The 20,020-nt window shown below is 43.9% G+C and overlaps 3 protein-coding genes and 1 long non-coding RNA gene across 10 annotated transcripts in view; 2 read left to right on the top strand and 2 right to left on the bottom strand.

Annotated features, from left to right (window-relative positions):
* The window catches only part of Tsga10 (testis specific 10), a 98,238-nt gene extending 94,995 nt beyond the window's left edge, over window positions 1-3,243 (bottom strand). For 3 of the 4 annotated variants that reach the window (XM_075980401.1, XM_075980403.1, XM_075980402.1), the window contains exon 1: window positions 2,920-3,042. In XM_075980401.1, coding sequence (XP_075836516.1) covers window positions 2,920-2,976 — 57 coding nt within the window. In that variant the 5' untranslated portion in view covers window positions 2,977-3,042. Of the gene's footprint in view, window positions 1-2,919; window positions 3,043-3,169 lie in introns of those variants that run through there. The other variant, XM_075980404.1, reaches the window with a different exon arrangement.
* A 269-nt stretch (window positions 3,244-3,512) lies between these two features.
* Window positions 3,513-11,980, top strand: C7H2orf15 (chromosome 7 C2orf15 homolog). Of its 3 annotated transcripts, XM_075978887.1 has the most exons (3): window positions 3,513-3,611; window positions 4,397-4,468; window positions 11,073-11,980. In XM_075978887.1, exon 3 carries the CDS (start codon window positions 11,148-11,150, stop codon window positions 11,403-11,405), a length of 258 nt encoding a protein of 85 aa, XP_075835002.1. In that variant the 5' UTR covers window positions 3,513-3,611; window positions 4,397-4,468; window positions 11,073-11,147; the 3' UTR covers window positions 11,406-11,980. The 3 variants fall into 3 exon arrangements, with proteins under 3 accessions (XP_075835002.1, XP_075835001.1, XP_075835003.1); XM_075978886.1 differs by lacking the exon at window positions 4,397-4,468; XM_075978888.1 differs by lacking the exons at window positions 3,513-3,611; window positions 4,397-4,468 and adding an exon at window positions 5,826-5,868.
* Window positions 11,981-15,537: 3,557 nt separating this feature from the next.
* On the top strand, window positions 15,538-18,924 carry Lipt1 (lipoyltransferase 1). Of its 2 annotated transcripts, none has more exons than XM_075980396.1 (2): window positions 15,538-15,711; window positions 16,953-18,924. In XM_075980396.1, the coding sequence occupies exon 2, from the start codon at window positions 16,954-16,956 to the stop codon at window positions 18,073-18,075; it is 1,122 nt and encodes a 373-aa protein (XP_075836511.1). In that variant the 5' UTR covers window positions 15,538-15,711; window position 16,953; the 3' UTR covers window positions 18,076-18,924. The 2 variants fall into 2 exon arrangements, with proteins under 2 accessions (XP_075836511.1, XP_075836510.1); XM_075980395.1 differs by lacking the exon at window positions 15,538-15,711 and adding an exon at window positions 15,747-16,011 and having other exon boundaries at window positions 16,953-18,483.
* On the bottom strand, window positions 17,090-18,977 carry LOC142854584 (uncharacterized). The gene is made up of 3 exons (XR_012911352.1): window positions 18,900-18,977; window positions 18,737-18,791; window positions 17,090-17,214 (listed from the first exon to the last, which is right to left on the bottom strand). It is a non-coding gene; the product is annotated as an uncharacterized LOC142854584 (long non-coding RNA).
* Window positions 18,978-20,020: the final 1,043 nt, after the last annotated feature.

Below are 20,020 nucleotides of genomic sequence, written 5' to 3'. Positions count from 1 at the left end.
ATGAGGAAATCCAGGTAAACAATGTGTTCTATACTGTGACACAGCATAAGAAGAACAGATAAGTTAATTTTAAACAAGGGGTAAAGTATCTGAGGACTTCCTATCTAGTGGGACTTTGAAGTTAAGATTTTATGTTTAAAAATATCAAAAGGGCCAGGTGGTGGTGGCACACGCGTTTAATCCCAGCACTCAGGAGACCGAGGAGGGTGGATCTCTGTGAGTTCGAGACCAGCCTGGTCTACAAGAGCTAGTTCCAGGACAGGCTCCAAAGCTACAGAGGAACCCTGTCTTGTTGGGGGTGGGGGTTTGGAAAGGTTGAGAAGGATAAGGAGGCATATAGGATCAAGATACAATGTATATGTATGAAATGCCATCATGAAACAGACTATTTGTATGTAACTTTTATAAATTTGTTAAAAATATATCACGTAAAAAGACTAAACACAGCAATGGAATGTGTACCTGTAATCCTAGTACTGGAGAAGCAAGGGACTATAGGACCACTGGGACTTGTTATGCAGCCAGATTAGCTAAACTAAACAGCTCCAGGATCAGTGAGAGACACTACCTCAAAAATCAGGTAGAGAGGGACTGAGGAAAAAGAGAAACTGGTATCAACTTGTGGCCTCCACATACATACATATATACGCGTGCATATAACACATACACAAGCACACACATAACACATAAACAAACTGAAATACATATTATATATTTGGCAAATGTCTATTATATTGATAGAATAATTGAAAATACTGGAATGTTTTCTATTCAATTCTGAAATCTGGTTCTGCAAAAGCTAAACTACGTTAAGTTTTTGTTTTCTTTTAATTATGATTCTCTCCAAAAGTTTATGGTTTAAAAAAGAAAGAAAATCAAAACAACAAAACTTTCTAATGATTCCGATCCAACCTCCAAGCTCTTCTCCTTTCTACAATGCTATCTCTAGAGTAAAGAATCAACTTATCTCCTCAACGCAGCATGAAACAAAGACCTTTGGAGAGGTAGTGTGAATCAAGACCTCTCAGAAACACAAGAAAGGAGTTAGCTGTTTTCCCAAGGCCTTTCTGGATGAAAGGGATTTAGTAATTTAAGACTAAGACTAACAGTGGTAACTAAAAACAAAAAGAACCACCTTTCAAACTGCCTTCCTTCAAAACACGAGGTGGATATATTTTAATATCCATAACCCTAGCAAAGAGTATCGCCAAAAACAATTTTAAAGTCCTAATATCCACAAACAGTAAATCATGGAATACTTTTACAATTGAACACCAACCAGCAAACTAACTAGAAGCAATCAGGATAATTTTTTTCCTTTTTTTTTTTTAGTTTTTCGAGATAGGGTTTCACTGTTTAGCCCTGGCTGTCCTGGAACTCGCTTTGTAGACCAGGCTGGCCTCAAACTAACAGAGATCTACCTGCCTCTGCCTCCCAAGTGCTGGGATTAAAGGCATGCACCACCACCACCGCCCGACAAGGATAAATTCTTTAAGAGTTTAGTTAAAGTAGCTGTAGAATACCTGTTCCAACTCTATAAAGTTCTGTAACAAGGCAGACTATAAGGTGTGTATTCACATAAGATGATGATCGAACTATTAAGGCAAGCAAGAAAATGGCTAACACTGCCAATCTGGGGAGTGAAGGGTTGTGACCCGTGAGGGAATTAATAACAACTGTTCTAGTGGCCTCCACTTGTGGAGGACTTTAAAATCGGATTGTTTTCTTTCTTTCTTTTTTTTTTTTTTTTTTTTTTTTGATTTTTTGAGACAGGGTTTCTCCGTAGCTTTTGGTTCCTGTCCTGGAACTAGCTCTTGTAGACCAGGCTGGCCTCGAACTCACAGAGATCCGCCTGCCTCTGCCTCCCGAGTGCTGGGATTAAAGGCGTGCGCCACCACCGCCCAGCTAAATAGAAATATTTTCAAACAAACTAGGCAGAAGGCAGATAACAGAACCCAGAGACTTTCTGTGCCTGTTTATATTCTGGGCTACAACCGTGATTCTTCTTTTGGAAAATAAGTAAAACATGTTTTTGAAAGTTTTATTAAATAATATCAAGGTTTAGAGTTTGAAAGAAATATTGATATAGTATTTATCTTCTTATCTCTTTCTCAATAATTAAGATCGAAGGATTTAGTGCACTGCTCAATTAAAAAACAACTGTGTTTTGTTCTTGAAGCAGAGTCAAATGTGATAACTGCCCTTTATAATAACAAATAACCTATTCTACTTTGAAATTACTGTGGCTTAATTTCCTGAAGTGGACAAAATGTACTCGAAATCCTGAAACCAGCAGAATAAGTTTAAATCAACGAATATCATGGGACACGCAAATCTGCGCGATAGGAAAACACAGAACACCGTCACTTGTGCAAACTTTCTTAAAGTCTAAATCCTCGCCTGAAGGTTATATACAAACACATATATAATTATGTACATGTACTTCGGCATTTTTAGGTGATCAAGTGCACGACAGCCACCTGTTTGAGAAGTAAATAACTTTTCCAACAAAAGCCAGCCTATCCTGCCTTTTCTCTATGCAAAACTCTAAGAAAAATTATGAGATTTTCATGCAAAAGCTCAATCTCCGCCTTCACCTGCCTCCCAGTCTATAAAGAAGAGACTGAGGGGACAAGGAGTCGGGAAAAGACAGGTTGAGCTTCCAAGAGCCTCAGCTTGACTCCACTGTCTCTAAGCAAAAGTGTCTCCCAACACCCAGCTGAGGCAGGAAGCGAAGCGGTCACCATAGGAACTGGGCTCGATCCTTAACTCCCCAGAAAGGTTTGCTCCTGGAAGCCGTCGCCCCCCTCCCCCACGGCCCACCCCGGGCCACCATCAGACCCCAACACTTCTCCCCACCCTCTTGCAGCCGCCCCGGAGGGGCTCTCCTCTAGCCCGGTGCACCTCCTCGGCTTCTACCTGGAGCTCTGGAGCCCTCCCCCGGCCTCCCGGGCCATCGTGCTCCTCGGAGCTCATCCCGGCTACTGAAGGGCCTCCCGCCCTGCGGGAGATCTAAGCCAGCCCCGGCCTCCATCCTCCGCCCCTGACTCCTCCTTCCCAAGCCGTGGACCCCGCCCCGGCGGAGGCGGAGGCCCGGCGGGGCGCTGAGGGAAGAAGGCGGGAGCGGTTAGCTCCCGGCTGGCCGACGCCCCGCCCTCACGCTCTGTACCTGAGGGGGGCTCTCCTTCCACCTCCCCGGCGCCTTCGCTCCGCTTCCGTCCGGCGCGCCCCCAGCCCCCGTGCGCACGCGTACCTGGCTCGACACGCCCTCTCGCGGGGACTACAAATCGTGCGCGCGCACCGGAGCACGTAGCGACGTGTACAGCCGCCGGCCCGCCTTTCTAGGGCTCCGACCAGAGGACTTGTCCTGGCCCATCCGCGCCGCGCAGGCGCACGCCCACGCAGCGCCTAGATGGCCGACCCGTGCGTCCCGTCTCCTAGTAACCATCCTCTAGCCCGCGCCTTTGCGGAAGCTGCCGGAGCGCGCATGCGCGGTGGTCGTGGAGCTTGGAGCCCGAGCGTTCCCGGCTGAGCAGAACGGTTACTCCCTAGAGCTGCTCCGCTGCGCAGCTCCTGACACCGTCAGGAAACTGTTTTGTGGGAGCCTGCAGGTGGGGTGCCCTTTTGCCTCCTCCCAGAGGGAGCTGGTCTGTCCTGGTGAGCATGACAGCTGAGGGCCACCCCTCGGCCTGGGTCAGGTCTGCCCATCCAGGCACGATGGAACTGGGAAGTGCCAGACCCCGCAATAAACGCTCACTTTCCAAACTGGCATTTCTTATCCACGTGCCAGCCCTCCTCCAAGTTCCCTCGCTAGGAAGACTGGCGATGGAAAAACAAGAAAAGATATAAAACCTCGCGAGATGTTAAATTCTGTATCCAGGTTTTTACCCTAAGTTTGGCTTCTAACAGGGAGCCGACTTCTGCCTTCTTTTAGCTTAACTGGTGTGGTAATTTTAACTATCCAGCTGCGTTAAAATTACATCTTGAAATGAAAAAGTGGAAAGAAATAAGCGCTGGTCTATGCTGCCAATTTTTAAAGTTTAGCTTGAAAAGATATTTTCCCTCAGTGCTTCTGGGCCCTTCATCCGTTCTATCCAGCTTACTCAGAAGCTTACTTTATTCCGTTTTTACTTATTTTTATTAGAATGCAAAGTAAATGGGTTGCATTGCGGCATTTGCATTCATAATTTGTTTCTGTTGATCCTTCTGCCCTTTTTCTCATCTCCCTGCTTTTGTCTTTCTACTCCTCCCCCATCTGTTTCCATGTCACAAGTGTTCTCTTGCTCCCTAAGCCACTTTTTTGTCCCTCACCATGATCTATACCCACACTCACATCCTTCAATACCCCCTACTTATATAATTTTTTAAGATTTATTTATTTATTTATTATGTATAGTGTCCTGCCTGCATGTGTGCCTGCAAGCCAGAAGAGGGCACCAGATCTCAACATGGACGGTTGTGAGTCACCGTAAGTGGTTGGTGGGAATTCAACTCACAACCTCTAGAAGTCAGTGCTCTTAATGGCTGAGCCATCTTGCAAGCCCCCTACTTATATATTTAAAGATAGACTCTGCATGCGAGAAAGAACATGTAGTATTGGACTTAGTGAGTCTGGGTTATTCACTTAAAATGATTTCCAAATCCGTCTATTTTCCTGCAGATTTCATGACTTCGTTTTTCTTTATAGCGCAGTGAAATGCCATTGCATGTGTGTAGTGTTTATTATTGATTTATCTCTTTGGGACATCCAGGCTGGATCCATTTCCTGGCTATTGTGCATAGAGCAGCAGTAAACATGGATGTGCTGGTGTCCCTGTGGGAGGATATGAAGACCTTTGGGCATGTGCTGGAAGCCGCATAGCTGAGTCCTAAGGTTCTATTTTTAGTTGAGACATCGTCACACCAATTTCCAAGGTGTTCATAGCAGTTTGTACTCCCACCAACACTGTTCAAGGCTCCCCTTCTCCAGACCCTTTCAGCATTTCTTAATGGTTTTTCTTGATAATGACTATTCTGATTGGGGTGAGATAGAATGTCAAAGTAGTTTTAATTTCCATTCATCTGATGCTGGCGAACACTTTTTAAAACATTTGTTGGTCACGTATGTTTCTTCTTTTGAAAATATCCCATTTCATTAGCCCCTTTAGTGGTTCACATTTTTATCTTTGGGGGGGGTAATTTTTTCAGGTCTTTGTAAAGTTTAGCTTTAATTTTTTTAATTGTTTTATGTGTACTGGTGATTTGTCTGCATGTATGCCTGTGTACCACATGCGTGCCTGTCGCCCACAGAGGCCAGAAGAGGGAATTGGATTCCCTGGAACTGGAGTTACAGGTTGTTGCGAACCACCATGTGGGTGCTGGGAATTGAATAAAGAGTTCTCTGGAAGAGCAGCTACTGCTCCTTACCACTGAGCCATCTCTCCAGGCTTTAATTTTAGCTTTTAGCCTCCTGTCTGAGGCACAGCTAGCAAAGATCTCTCTCTCTCTCTCTCTCTCTCTCTCTCTCTCTCTCTCTCTCTTCTCTCTCTCTCTCTCTCTCTCTCTCTCACACACACACACACACACACACACACACACTGTGTGTTCACTAGGCTGTTAATTTCCTTTCTTTACTGTTCAGAGGCTTTTTAAACTCACATACTGAATAAACTGTGATCACGTCTTCCTGGCTTTTCCTACAAGATTTTTGCAGCTGTCTTCTGATGCTACAGTTTAAACTGTGCATTCAGAAAGCAAGATCGTGTTTGAGGAGGCATAAGAATTCTTGTTTCTCCTGCATGAGTACTCACGTTTCTATAAGGTATCACAAGCAAGAAGATGTGCTAATTTATAACTGTCTTGTTCTTCAGGATCGTATTTTTTCATAAGGTATTTTTATCTTTATACCCTTTATTTTCATAAATTATATTCTTTGTAAGCATAACTAGATGTTATTATAATGGATTAAGTAAAATGCAGCAGACAGCGGGCCTTAAGACCAGGCTGCAGGTCCCCGAGCAGGGGCAGGGAGAGGGCAGCAGGTCCCAAGAGCAGCCAGTCCCAAGCAGGGAGAGCACAGTTCCCCAAGTAGCTGCAGTAGGCCACAAGACCCATGAGGAGAGACAGATGGGCACACCATGAGACCACACCACAGGTCTCTGAAGGCGGCTGTCCCCAGGCAGGGAGCCACGCGGTGGGTGAAAGACAGATAGGTACGCCATGCAGAGTGAGGTTAGATATTTATTTAGTGAGTTATGGAAGGGAAGAGGAGAAGGGAAAAGAGCAGAGAGAGACACACAGAGAAACAGAAGGGGGAAGAGGAGAAGTGGGGAGAGACAGAAGCTACCTCTTCAAGAGGGAGATGGAAAAGGAAAAGACCCAGGCTGGAAGCTGATGATCAGTTTGCCTTGGTGAACAGGGAGGAAGTGGGCGTGGCTTGTCTCTTAAAGGAACAGAACAGACCATTACAGTTATCAAATTAATTTTAATGTCCAAATGCTTTTAGATAAAACAGACAGAAGACCCAGGGAGTATGTTTCTTCTGAGATAATAGTAATTGATTTTAAAAAAAGTAATAAAGAAGTATGGGCTCTCAAAGAATCATGAAAAGTTAGGGGGAATAATATGTAATCTGTAAATTGAACTCAGGAATCTGGAGTAGGATTATTGAAAAAAATAAGAAAGAATGTACCAATTTCAAAACTTACCCATTGGGCTGGGAGTGCAGCTAGTGATAGAACACCCACTGGGGAAAACCTGCTTTGATCCTCCCATGAAAGCCACTCTTGGCTGGAGTTGAAGGAGCATAATCCCCACCATGTCCTAGTTTGCATTCTGTTGCTGTGATAAACACCATGGCCAAAATCAACTTGGGGAGGAAGGGGCTTATTTGTCTTAGACATCCTGATCACAGTCGATCATTAGGGGAAGTCAAGGCAGGAACCTTGACCACCTACGGGCTCAGCCATCTGCTTCCTTTATGTGCATTGGTGTTTTGCCTGCTTATATGTCTGTGTGAGGATGCCAGATCCCCTGGAACTGGAGTTACAGGCAGTTATAAACTTTCATGTGGGTTCTGGAATTGAACCCTGGTCTTCTGAAAGAACAGTCAGTGCTCTTAACTGCTGAGCCATTTCTCCAGTCCCCCACCTGCTTTCTTAAACAGCTCAAAACTGTCTGCCCAGAGGCAGCACTGAACACAGCAGTCTGGCCCCTCCCACGTTCTTCTTTAATCAAGGAATTGTCCCACCGGCTGGCCTACAGGCCAGTCTGTTGGAGGCAATTCCACAATGAAGATGCCTTCTCCTCCCTTCCAGATGTGTTTAGCTTGTGTCAAGGTAACAAAAATTAACCAACCCCTTAGAAAAAGAATTTTAAAACAGTTAAGCCCTTTGTGTCTATGTCCCCTAGGTGTTACTACAGATTCTTTAGAAAGAATGCAAGGAAAAGATCCCTCTTAAGGCCAAGAGTTTGTGAAGATTTTCTTTTGTTTTCCTATCAATGACCACTAGCTTTCTTCCCTAAACCAAGGAAGAGGATATCCTAGAAACCCAAAGAGTGGTGAGTGTTCCACCCTGCCACACCTTAACTCTTCTGAGGTTTGCCTGAATCTAGGCTCAGTTTCCCTATCTTTCTCCATTTTAACAGTTTCATTGAAAAATCTTCTCTTTTGCCTTTTCTGTATCTCTCAAAAAAAAAATGGGCCTCTTAGTGAACATATGTTAAGCTACTTGATACTGTCTGTCCCCACAACTTACTTTGCTGTTTTCTTTAAATTTGATATTTTCCATGGCTATGTTATATACATATGTATGTATATATGTATGCATGCATGCATGCAGATAAATACACGTGTGTGTGAGAGACAGTGTATGTTTGTGGAGAGAGAGAGGGAGGGAGAGGCAGAGACAGAAGGCAATTGAGCCTAAGACCTCCTGTGTGCCAGGCAAACCCTCTGCTAGCATTTTCCCCATTTCTGCAGAGTTTCCACTCTTTCCATTGGTCATGCTAACCTCAGCCACAGCTCTATGCAACTGAAAACTGTTTCTGGACTCAGGATTTGTATACATGTTTGTAATCTTAGCATTGAGGAGGTAGAAGCAGATGGATCAGGAATGAAAGCCAGTATTCCCTCCAGTGAGCTCAGGGCTAGCCTGGGTTATGTAATACCTACTTTCAAAAAAGGGTATGGAACTGGAAAGGATAGCCCAGTGGTTAAGAACACTGGCTGCTCTCCTAGAAGACCCAGGTTCAATTCTCACCATCCTCAAGGTGATTCATAACCATCTGAACTCTAGTTCAAAAGGATATGATGCCTTCTTCTGGCCTCCACAGGTACGACATGCATATGGTACACACATAAATTCAGGCAGAACACCTAAATAACACATAAAATAAAAATAAATCTCTACAATAAAAATTAAAATTATATTTTTATTGCTGAAAGTTTGATTTTTTTTAAAAGAAATCTTCCATTATAAAACACACCCTGTCTAAGCCAGACACTGGTGATGTATGCCTTTAATCCCAGTACTCAGGAAGCAGAGGCAGACAGATCTTCAAGTTCAAGGCCAGCCTGGTCTACAGAGTAAGTTCCAAGACATCCAGGGCTACATAGGAAACCCTCTCTCAAAAACTAAAAGTAAAGAGCTAGTTAAGGCACAAGCCTTTAATTCCAGCACTAGGGAGAAAGAGGCAGGCAGTTCTCTGTGAGTTCAAGGCCAGCCTGGTCTACAAAGGAGTTCCAGGACAGCCAGGACTGTTACACAGAGAAACCCTGTCTCAAAAAAACAAACAGCAGCAACAAAATATCTGGTGCATGCTCTGCTTTACCTTTATCTTGGGAATACATAAAATAGTTTCAATAACTGTGTTAACGTACTCATGTGCTAAATTCTGTAATTCGTGACATTCCTAGGTGTGTTCCTATCAGCTTCTCTGGTCTCTTGGTTACAGGTTATATAGTTTTTCCTGCTTGTTTTCAATTTTTAGATTAGTTAGAATGCAAAATAATGGGCTTATATAAAATTTGCATACATACATAGATAAAATTGCAAAGTCCCATTTTGCACTTCTCTTCACATTTGCTCCCACATGACACCCCACTTTTCCTTTCCTCCCTCCCCAGTACTCTCCCTTCTACTTTCATTGTTTTTTATTTTTTGCATGTATGTGTGGTTTACGTGTGCTTGTGTTTACATGTATATGGGAACACATTCACATATGTGTGTGTGCGTGGGTGTCCTGAAGTTGATGATTGGTGCCCTCCTTGATAACGCTCTACTTTATTGAGGCAGGATCTCTCCCAGGTCCTAGAGCCATCTAATTCTAGCTAGTCTAACTAGCCAACCTGCCTGCAGGCTGCACTGTCTCTCAGGTGCTGGAATGACCGGCAGCTGTCATGCCTGCCCGGCTCCTCTGTGGATGTAAACTCTAATCCTCATGCTTGATGGCACATGCTTTATACTCTGAGCCAGCTCCCTGGTCATATGTATGTTCTTCAAAAGTCCACATTAGACATGTGAAAGAAGTGTTGTATTCGTCTTTCTAAGCCTGGCTTATTTTGCTTATAATGTTCTATAGTTCCATCCGTTTTCCTGCACGTGACATGTCTGAAGAAAACTCAGCTGTGGATGTGTGCCACTTTCCCGTTGTTGGGCATCCAAGCTGGGTCTGCATCTCAGCTGTTAATGAGTAGTGGAGAGATGTGCGAGTATCTCCCTGGAGTGACTTAGATCCCTCTGGGAACACACACGAGTGATACAGCTGGATCCTGTGGTGTTTCTATTTAGTTTCTTGCGGACCCTCCCTACTGATTTCCCTAATGGCTGCACCAGTTTCCATTCCAACCAGCAGTGAATAAGGATTCTTCCTTTCCTCTCCTCTTCAACCTCGTTTGTTGCTCTTTGACTCCTTGGCAGTAGACTGGGGCAAGATAGATCACAATGAAGTTGTAATTTGAATTTTCCTGGTAGCTAAGGATGTTTCGTGATTATTTATATAACACATTAATGAATTAAAAGTTTTTATTATTAAGAATGATAGATATGACAGAGAAATTGATTAGTTACATTATTTTTTGGAAAGGAATAGATATAAAATCAAGAAAATCCCCCTCTTAATAACTTTCAGGATTGGACTCAGCAGTTGAGAGCACTTGTTGCTCTTTTAGAGTACCTGGCTTTGGTTTTTAGCACCAACATGGTGGCTTACAAACATCTGTAGCTCCAGTTCCAGTTCCCTCTTCTGGCCTCCATGCACACTAGGTATGCACATGGTATACATATATACAGCAGGCAAAACATCACATACACACCAAAGAAAACAAATTGATTAATTGAAAATAATACTTTCAAGAACGCTGACAAGATGGGCAGTAGGTACAGGCACTTGTCGCCTAGCCTGGTCATCTGAGTTCAATCCAGGGCCCACATAGTCGAGAGTGAGAATTGACTCTCACAAGCTTTCTAAGTTTTTCTTTGGCTTACACACACGGACGCACCCACAAAAATAAATAAATATAATTTTTAGAAGACCTTAAAAGAAGTCGATAGGCCCTACATAACTTCTCTACAAGAAAATGTGAACAGGTGTAAATGGCGGCTGAAGAGATGAGTCATGATGCACGAGTGAGTACTGCTCCCACAGAGGATCCACATTCTCAGCATCCACACGGCTTACAATCTGTAACTAGTTTTAGGGACTCCAGCACCCTGTTCTGGTCCAGAAACCTTTGGGGCGGGGGCCCAGAGGTCTTCAGGATCCCGGATGAGCCCCCAAATGTTGTGCCTGAGTCCTAGGACCTCCAAGAAGACCACCACGGAGTCACACTTCCTAATGCAAAAGCAAGGTTTCATTTATTAAGTATGGATTAGCACTCCCTGGGCACTGCACCTACATGCATAAACCCACACATAGACACATTAATTAAAAATGAAATTAAAATATTTTCCTAAAAAAGAAAATGTAGGTTCTGGAAGGTAGAAGGTGGCTTTGTGTTTTCAGTCCCAGTAGAGCATTCCACTTAAAGAAACATTGCCGTGAAGTTGTCAATATTCCTATTGCATTTACTAATTTTCTGGTTTTCTTTTCAGTAACCAAACTGAAAAAGCAGTTCCACTACTTAAAAGGGGCCCTCACGCTCCCTTGATGGTTGACCAGCCGTCCCAATGGGATTTTTGCTGAGCAAAGCTGCCACTCAGTCATCTGCTGTGCTTGTGGATTCGGAAGTGAACGATCACTTAGTGCAGGGAGCTGAGAAGAGTGGATTGGAACCAGTGACTCGGTTATTTCAGAACACCAACAAAATCAAGTTAGAAGACGCAAGCCAAGAAAACTGCATGAGAGGGGAAGGGACTGACACCGGGTGGAATTCCATGGGCTACGTGAAGGAAAATGATGGCCTGGTGGTGACAGATTTAGAATGAAGTCACCTGGACATGTTACCAAAGAAATTTGCTTTTGATTAGAGGATGAGTTCAATGTAGCTGAAGTCCATTAGGAAGCCTACCAAAATGGAGGAAGAGAGAAAGGCCCTACCAAATCCAAGGTAGATTTCTGCAGAGTATACCATCCCTGTCAAATACCACAGCTATTTTTACTATCAGTGTTTGTACTAACACACTTTACTGTAATAATAATAAACATTTTTAGCAAGTAGTATATAAGGGGATCTAAGCAAAGCACGACTATTTCACCTTTTCTGGCAAAGTACTTTCAAATGCTGCACTTCCAGTTCAGGAGTTTGCTTTGGTGTCCTTTACCCTTTTACGTGTTCAGGAAATCTTTCTGTTCTGTGATAGAGCCCTGTGATTGGCTCCTTAGAAAAGAACAGTGAACCCCTCTCTTCAGAAGCAGTTCACACTCTTACATCTTTTTCGGCCATGCTACTTTCATTTCAGAGTGAGGGCAGCAGAGTTCTTTCCAAGTTGAATGTCTGTCTTGTAGTAACTACCATTTTATAACAATATCTCATATAATAAAGGCAAAAACTTATTTTGTATCTGTTGTTAATATATTTGTAGTGTGAAACAAAAGTGCTGTCACAAACAGTGGCAGATGGAATGAAAACCCTTTTGTATCTAGATATATGGTGAATTGTAATTATATAATACATGGGTTTTTGTTGTTTGTTTGGTTGGTTTATTATTGTTTGGTTCTGGTTTGATGCTGGGGATTTAATCCAAGGTGTTGAACATGCTAGCATGCTACTGAGTTCCACCCCCATGTTCCTGTAGGTTAATATTTAATGACTGTATCTATTGTCTAATTACATTATCTTCTTAATATTAGTTAAAAGATAGAGAAAAGGCATGTTGGTTTGGGAGGGGAACAATATTTTATGAGGCAGGCCAATTTTAAAGAAATGAATCTTGAACCTAACGTTAAAAGCATAGTTAAATGGAATATACTTCTTTTTGTCCTTCACAAAACGTAATTAATTCTCTTTTTTCTTCTCTCTTTATTTTTAATTTTATTATATATGTAGATGTTTTGCCTGCATTTATACCTTTGGCTTATGTGGGTGCCTGATGCCCATTGAGGCCAGAAGAGGGCATCAGATCCTCTCAGACTGGAGTTACAGTTGTGGACTGCCATGTGGGTGCTGGGAATGGAACCTGGGTTCTCTGGAAGAGGTGCTCTTAACCACTAATCCACCTCTCAAGCACCCAGAATATAATTCTTCAGAGAAAAAAAATGCAGATTAAAGACAGAAGGCAGAACAAAGAGCAGTACAATCAGCTGACCACCTCCCTGCACTGTCCTTGGGAGGAAGCACAAGCAGGTTCATTATTTCTCACATGAACCCTGCAAGCAGCAAGTAGTTTGTATTTCTATCTCAATGTTCCCAGGGTGTGGCATCAGCAGTATTCTTTCTACTAGATAGCATGTTCTTTTCTCATGGGCAAAATGCTCTTTCCCATGGGCTTAATCAGAACTTTCTCACAGCCCTCAGAGCTGCAGGCACAGCCGGTGAGCTTGAACTCAAATGAGTTTTAAGTCATAATTGACTCCAAATGGAAACCGAGTCACATGCGGGCTCCCACAGAGGTGCCAAGAGGGAAGCCACAACATTATACAGCAATTAAATACAAAATGTGCTGTGCCATGAAAAAGGCAAAGCATCAGAAAGCCACCACAGCTAGAACATAAAGCCGATTGCAGCAACTAGGAGGACTTCTCTGAGAGTGGCATAACTTATAGTTACATGGTTATCCAGAGAGATGATGGCAGTGGTAACCCGGATGAAGTGTAGCAGGATATAGTGATAGGATGAAGTGAGATGTGACCAAGACAAAAGGTGGGAGCAGACGCAATGAGGCTTCATGGAGGAATGAGGGCTGTAGATCGGGGACAGATCAACTTTTCAAAGTGTGGAACTATGAGATGGAGCTTTTTTTTTAATTTGGATGCTCTTGTGTCCTGCCCTGCATTTACATAATACATTATACCGTATTATGTAAAACTGTGTTGTTGGGTTTTTTCCCAAGACTGATTTGTCCTGAGAGACTCTATTTTACAAGCAGCTTTGACTTGTTTTGAAGATGAAGGATGACTCTGCTCTTGAGTGAATATATATATTATATATGTTCACATATGTATATATATAAATATAATTATCACCATCTGCCTTGCACCCTCAAGAAGCACAGACTAATCAATAAATGACTTTTTCATGGGCATAGACAGGGACCCATCCCATAAATTTATGAAGGTGAATTAGTACTATAAGAGCATATTATTATCCATATTAAAGTTCTATCAGGACTGTCAGGTTGGCTCAGCAGATAAGACACATGCCACCAGAGCCGGGCCATGGTGGCGCACGCCTTTAATCCCAGCACTCGGGAGGCAGAGGCAGGCATATCTCTGTGAGTTTGAGGCCAGCCTGGTCTACAAGAGCTAGTTCCAGGTCAGGCACCAAAGCTACAGAGAAACCCTGTCTCGAAAAACCAAAAAAAAAAAAAAAAAGACACATGCCACCAAGCCTGACAACTTGTGTTTGATTCCCCAGAACCCATTTGGTGGAAGAAGAAAGCATGTTGCCTTCATCATGTCCTCTGACCTCCATAGCATACACACATGCAGAATAAAACACAGGAAAGCTGTGCCCTAGAACTACTTAGCTCACAAGCCATGGAAACACAGCAACTCTCTCACTTGGACCTCACAAAGAGCAGAGACCTATAACTGTGGTGGTGAAGGCCCTACTCACCTGTCATCTGACCTTCCAGTGCGTGTCTGTGTCAAAAGCCTGACCACTCCCAGCTCTCCCAGGGGCTTCAGCTCTGCTTTGTCCCAGATGTTGACAAAGGCTGCTCAAATTGCCCTCTGCCTGCCTGTCTGCTTGTCCGGACATGTTGTCTGTCTGAGTACCCATTTGCTCTACAGACCAGTTCCTGCCCTTTCACCACTGCCTGTTGGACCCCACTCCACAGCTCAACTCTGATCCCGACTCTGTAACAGCAGCCACACCCCTTTCCAAAGCTTTCATTGGTTTGGTGTCTGACAGCTGTAGACTCCTTTGCATTTCTGTCAGTTTCCGATTTGGACCCTCAGGCCTCATTAAAATTACTTAAGACTCCGTATTTCTTTAACCCTTTGTAGTCATTCTGCAACCTACATATATTTATACAGATAGATTGATTGATTTGCTGTGTAATGTATGTGATCTCAGAGTTAATATAGAACATATTTAAATGAAATAACCTAGGTTAGGCACTATGGCCAATGCCTTTAATCTCAGCGCTTGGGAGGCAGAGGGAGGAAGATCTCTGTGAGGCCATCCTGGTCTATGTAGTTAGTTCCAGGCAAGCCTGGTTTACAGGGTGAGACCCTATCTCACCAACAAAAAGAAGTTTTAAGAAGAACAGGCCGGGCAGTGGTAGCTCATGCTTTTAATCCCAGCATTTGGGGGGCAGAGACAGGCAGATCTCTATGAATTCAAGGCCAAAATGGTCTACAGAGAGAGTTCCAGGACAGGCTCCAAGCCAAAGAAATCCTGCCTTGAAAAACCAAAACAAAAAGAGAGAGAGAGAGAGAGAGAGAGAGAGAGAGAGAGAGAGAGAGAGAGAGAGAGAGAGGAGAAGAAGAAAAAGAAGAAGAAGAAGAAGAAGAAGAAGAAGAAGAAGAAGAAGAAGAAGAAGAAGAAGAGGAGGAGGAGAAGGAAGAAAGAAAGAAGGAAAGAAAAAAAAGAAAGAAGAAAGGAAGAGAGGAAGAAAGGAAGGAAGGAAGGAAGGAAGGAAGGAAGGAAGGAAGGAAGGAAGGAAGGAAGGAAGGAAGGAAGGAAGGAAAAGAAATGCTCCTCTCTTCTCTTCACCCTTGACAGCCCTCATCTCTGCTGTCATTCAGAGGAACCCCATCTGTATTATATCTTTTGGTAGTTATTCGAAAGTGGCCTACTCCCTTTCCACAAAGATAGTTTTAAATTCGTTGACCTGCTGAGAAACACATTTTCTTAGCTGGCTGGACTAGGAAATAAATATGAGCTCCGCCTTCAGGCTTGGCCACGCCCCTTCTAAGTCGGGGGGGGGGAGATGTAGGAGGCGGGTCTTCCCGGGGGCGGGACTGTGGGGCGTGTCCTAGGAGCTGTCCCACGCGAAGGCAGGCATCCATGGGCGTGGCTGGAGGGGAAGAATTGGGTCTCGCGTGCTAAGTGCTCCGGGTCCCTGGTGTGTTGATTGAGCTTTAGTTTGCAAAAACAAAAGCTGCGGGAGCGACCGGAAGTTGCAGGTGGGTGAAGCCGGAAGCAGATCTAGTGGATTTGTTGCTGGCTGCGGCGGCATGCACTGAGCGGGAGTGGGTGCTGCGTTTACCACGTGTCCCTTACTTGGGCCCCTCTGGCTAGTGCTCAAAGCTTTGCAGGTTACCCCGAACGTTGTAATTTTACTATTATGAACAGTTGATTTCTATTAGGGTGGAGGGTAAACTAAGCAAGGCACTGAATGCTAGTCGCGTGCCCCCTCAAGAAGAGTATACAACTTGCTTTACGTCCGTAATGAGATTCTGGGCTTGGATCGCATTGTCAGGGAGGTAGCAAATTAATAATTTTGTTAAGGCCTTGTGAGGAAGGTGGGCCGGTGGTTTGGTTTTACCTTGCTCTCTGTTCGTGGAGAAAAGTATGTTTGGCAGTGCAAAGTATCTCCCAGAACATGGAAGTGCCTTCTGAGAAAAAATTATGACATTAATAATGAAGATGAAAACAGAGAGCTGGGGGTTGCTCGGCAGTATAGCTCAGACCTACCTACATCGAGCAAGTTCCTGCGTTCAGTCCCTTGCACAGCTAAAGCTTTTAATTATACGAATGGAGATGAGTATACTAACCACACTCCAGCACAGGCACCATGCCCAGGGGTAGCTGTCCAACACAAGATGAACTCCGAGGGCTTTTTCTGTGGACTTTTTGTTCCTTTTTTTCTGTCATTTTTTTTGTCTTATTGGTCTTTAATTTATTTTTATTTTAGTTTTCGTGGGTTTATTTATTTATTTATTTTAAAGAAAGCGAGAACATAAAAAGTTGGGTGGGTAGGGAGGTGGTGAGGTCTGGGGAAAGGAGGAGGGAAAAGAACATGATCAAAACACATGAAAAAAATAATAACTAAAAAAGAGTATAGAGAGACAGAGTGACAGGATTCTGGAGTCTTTTACTTCTTTGTGCTAATCTATTTTTCTCAATGAGATCTATTGTAAATTCAAAGATAATTTATTTGGCATTGTACATTACTTAATATATTTACTCCTTACTATATGAAAATTGTCCACATCACTTTAGTTAACATTTTCTAAAGCTTATCTTCACTGATTTCCTTTGAACACTCTACTATGGAGCTGTTCAAGGCTAAGGGTAAAGCTGAAAGGCAAGAAAAGCAACTGGTCTGGACCCTAAAATGAGTTTAGAATAATTCACAAATAACTAAAGAACAGAATTTAGTTGTTTTCTCATTGAATTAATTTTTCTTCTTTTGTCTCTGAAGCATGCTAACCCCATTTCTGGTGAAGAATTGCTTCCGGTTACTCTGCCACCACAGGGTCCCAGCAGCTGGCTTTAGGACCCCAGCAACACATGGGCTCATTTTACAGTCAGTCTCCAACGATGTGTATCAAAATCTGGCTGTAGAAGACTGGATCCATGACCACATCCATCTAGAAGGCAAGCCAATTCTTTTCCTTTGGAGAAATTCTCCCTGTGTTGTCATCGGCAGGCACCAGAATCCATGGCAGGAATGTAACCTCCATCTGATGAGACAGGGAGGTATCAAACTGGCTCGGAGAAGGAGCGGAGGAGGAACAGTGTACCACGATATGGGTAATATCAATCTGACCTTCTTTACCACCAAGACCAAGTATGATAGAATGGAAAATCTGAAGATAATCGTGAGAGCTCTGAATGCTGTCCAACCCTGCCTGGACGTGCAGCCTACCAAAAAATTCGACCTGTTACTCGATGGACAGTTTAAAATCTCAGGAACGGCATCAAAGATTGGCCGAGTGGCCGCATATCACCATTGCACCCTGTTATGCAGTACCGACACGACAGCGTTGTCGTCTTTGCTGAAGAGCCCATACCAAGGGATAAAGAGCAATGCCACACCTAGCATCCCTTCCGTAGTCAAAAACCTTCTGGAAAAAGATTCCGTGCTGACCTGTGAAGTTCTGATGAACGCGATTGCTGCGGAGTACGCTGCTCATCATCAAATAGATAATCACATTAACCTAATAAACCCGGCAGATGAGACCCAGTTTCCTGGAATAAGCAGCAAAGCTAAAGAGCTGCAAAGCTGGGAGTGGATATACGGCTGGACTCCGAAGTTTAGTGTGAATACCACGTTTCATGTGCCCCACGAACAGGCACATTTGCCAATTCAGGTGTCCATAGATGTAAAGAAGGGACGAATTGAAACCTGTGATATAAAAGCACCTGACCATTGGTTGCCACTGGAAATCAGTAACAAATTAAACTCAAGTTTTATTGGCAGCAAATTCTGCCCCATTGAAGCCACCCTGCTAACAAATATATTACTGAGGACATGTCCTGATGACCAGCACTTACACAGCAAATGGAATATCCTGTGTGAAAAAATCAAGGGAATAATGTGACCCTGAGTAACTTCCTTTATACTGATGGTTTCAGTGATATTTGGAATGTGGTATTTGAACCAGGCTGGCCTCAAACTCAGAGATCTGCCTGCTTCTGACCCCTGAGTTCTAGGATTAAAGATGTATACCCCCATGACCAGTTGTATCTGGGCTTGTTGTTGTTGTTATTTTGTTTTTGTTTTTCAGAGACACAGGGTTTCTCTGTGTGACAGTCCTGGCTGACCTGGACTTCGCTTTGTAGACCAGGCTGGCCTCGAACTCACTGAGATCTGCCTGCCTCTGCCTCCCAAGTGCTGGGACTGAAGGCGTGTGCCACCACCGCCTGGCCACTGGCTGCTTCTTAACTCTACAACTATCTCATCGCCACACTTTTGCTCCCGCAGTACTATGTATTTATCAGGTGCCCACTATATACCAAGCACTGTGTTAGCTGTTGTTCACAGTATGTGAAATACACATCCTCTGACCTCAGGAACAGACACGGTTAGTAACGAGGTGTTTGAACATACCAGATTAAAAATTAAAGAATAGTTTTTCCATGGTGCACACATCCATTTAGCTTTTATGCCGCAATGCTTTACAGAAAACGTCCACAGCTCAATCTGCAGCTCTCACGGTAGTCTGCTGCCTCCCTGTAATAAATCGCCTGAAGTTTGCTTACCTCAAGTAATAGCAGTTTTTGATGCTCTTTCCTGAGAATTCCTCCTGTGTAATCACTTCGGAACAGAACACAGATTGACGTTTAGAACAGTAAGCACTACGTTTGGATTTGTCCTGAGGCCTGACCTGGACTCCCACGCATGCTAAGTTCATACGTTACTCACCTGCACCCCCGGGCTGCACTCAACTCTTGTATTTAAAAGGAAAGATGGAGATGTGGGCTTGAGGAAAACTGAATTTCAGGACAGGAGTGGCCAACTGGGTCCAACGTTTCTGAAACACCAAATAGTACAAAGCTCCCAAAGTGCCCCTTAGAAGAGGACAGGGATTAAGGATGAGAAAAGAGCAGAGAAGTGGGTATAATCTTGTGATACACGATATGAAAATGTCACAGTGAAACCCATTCTGTTGTATGACTAATAGATGCTGGTAACTTAAGCATAACTATTAAAGAGCCCATTAGGAGTTAGAAGTGATAGCACATGAGTCTCAGCACTCAGGGGCCGGAGCAGGAAAGCCATCATTCTGAGGGCAACTTTTGCTACAGAGTGAAAAGCCAGTCCTAAGAAGGGAGGTGCCCATGCAGTAAGGTGGTGTCAAGGTCGCTCCTGACCTTAGTGACTGCACTGCAGTGCCCTGGGCAGCAGCCAAGAGTGAATGAAGTGAGTGGAACAGCCGGTGAGGAAATGCACACACAACTCCTCCAAGAAATTTTGTTCAAGAAAAAAAAAATTTGCTGGGGATGTGTGTGTCACTGGCTCCTCACTGTCTAGGCTCCAGTCTGGTGGAGATGGGTGGGGTGGTGTTGACTGAGTTGTCAGAACTGTGTAAAGATTTATTCCTAGGTGACAAATTCCTCCTCTGGCTGGAACCACACCTCAAGTCTTACCTTCTCCCAGAATTAGATTCCTGAGGAAATGCCGATTTATTGGGGACCATTATTTCAGCAGTCTGATAGTCACAGGGAGGGGTACAGCAGTCTCTCTTTAGAGCATCTCTGAGCCCTGCCAGGACAGTTCCATGAAAATCACCGAACAGGTCAGGTTGACTGTACAAAGCTCTGCAATGCTGGACATCTGGGCGCCAGAGAACGTCTACCACAGGCTATCAGTTATTTCTTTGTGTTTGGAGGCAGAGTATCACGTAGTCCTGGTTGGCCGCAAGCTCTCTGTAGAGCCTAGAATGACCCTGAATTCTAGATCCACCAGCCTCCACCTCCCAGGTGCTGGATTACAGCCGTGCCCCATAAAGCCTGGCTGACAACCATCTTAACTGCTGGAAACGG

The sequence above is a fragment of the Microtus pennsylvanicus genome, chromosome 7 (assembly GCF_037038515.1).
Source record: "Microtus pennsylvanicus isolate mMicPen1 chromosome 7, mMicPen1.hap1, whole genome shotgun sequence".
Lineage (NCBI taxonomy): Eukaryota > Metazoa > Chordata > Mammalia > Rodentia > Cricetidae > Microtus > Microtus pennsylvanicus.
The sequence above is the reverse complement of the archived record's forward strand: the minus strand, read 5'-3'. Positions and strand labels throughout refer to the sequence as shown.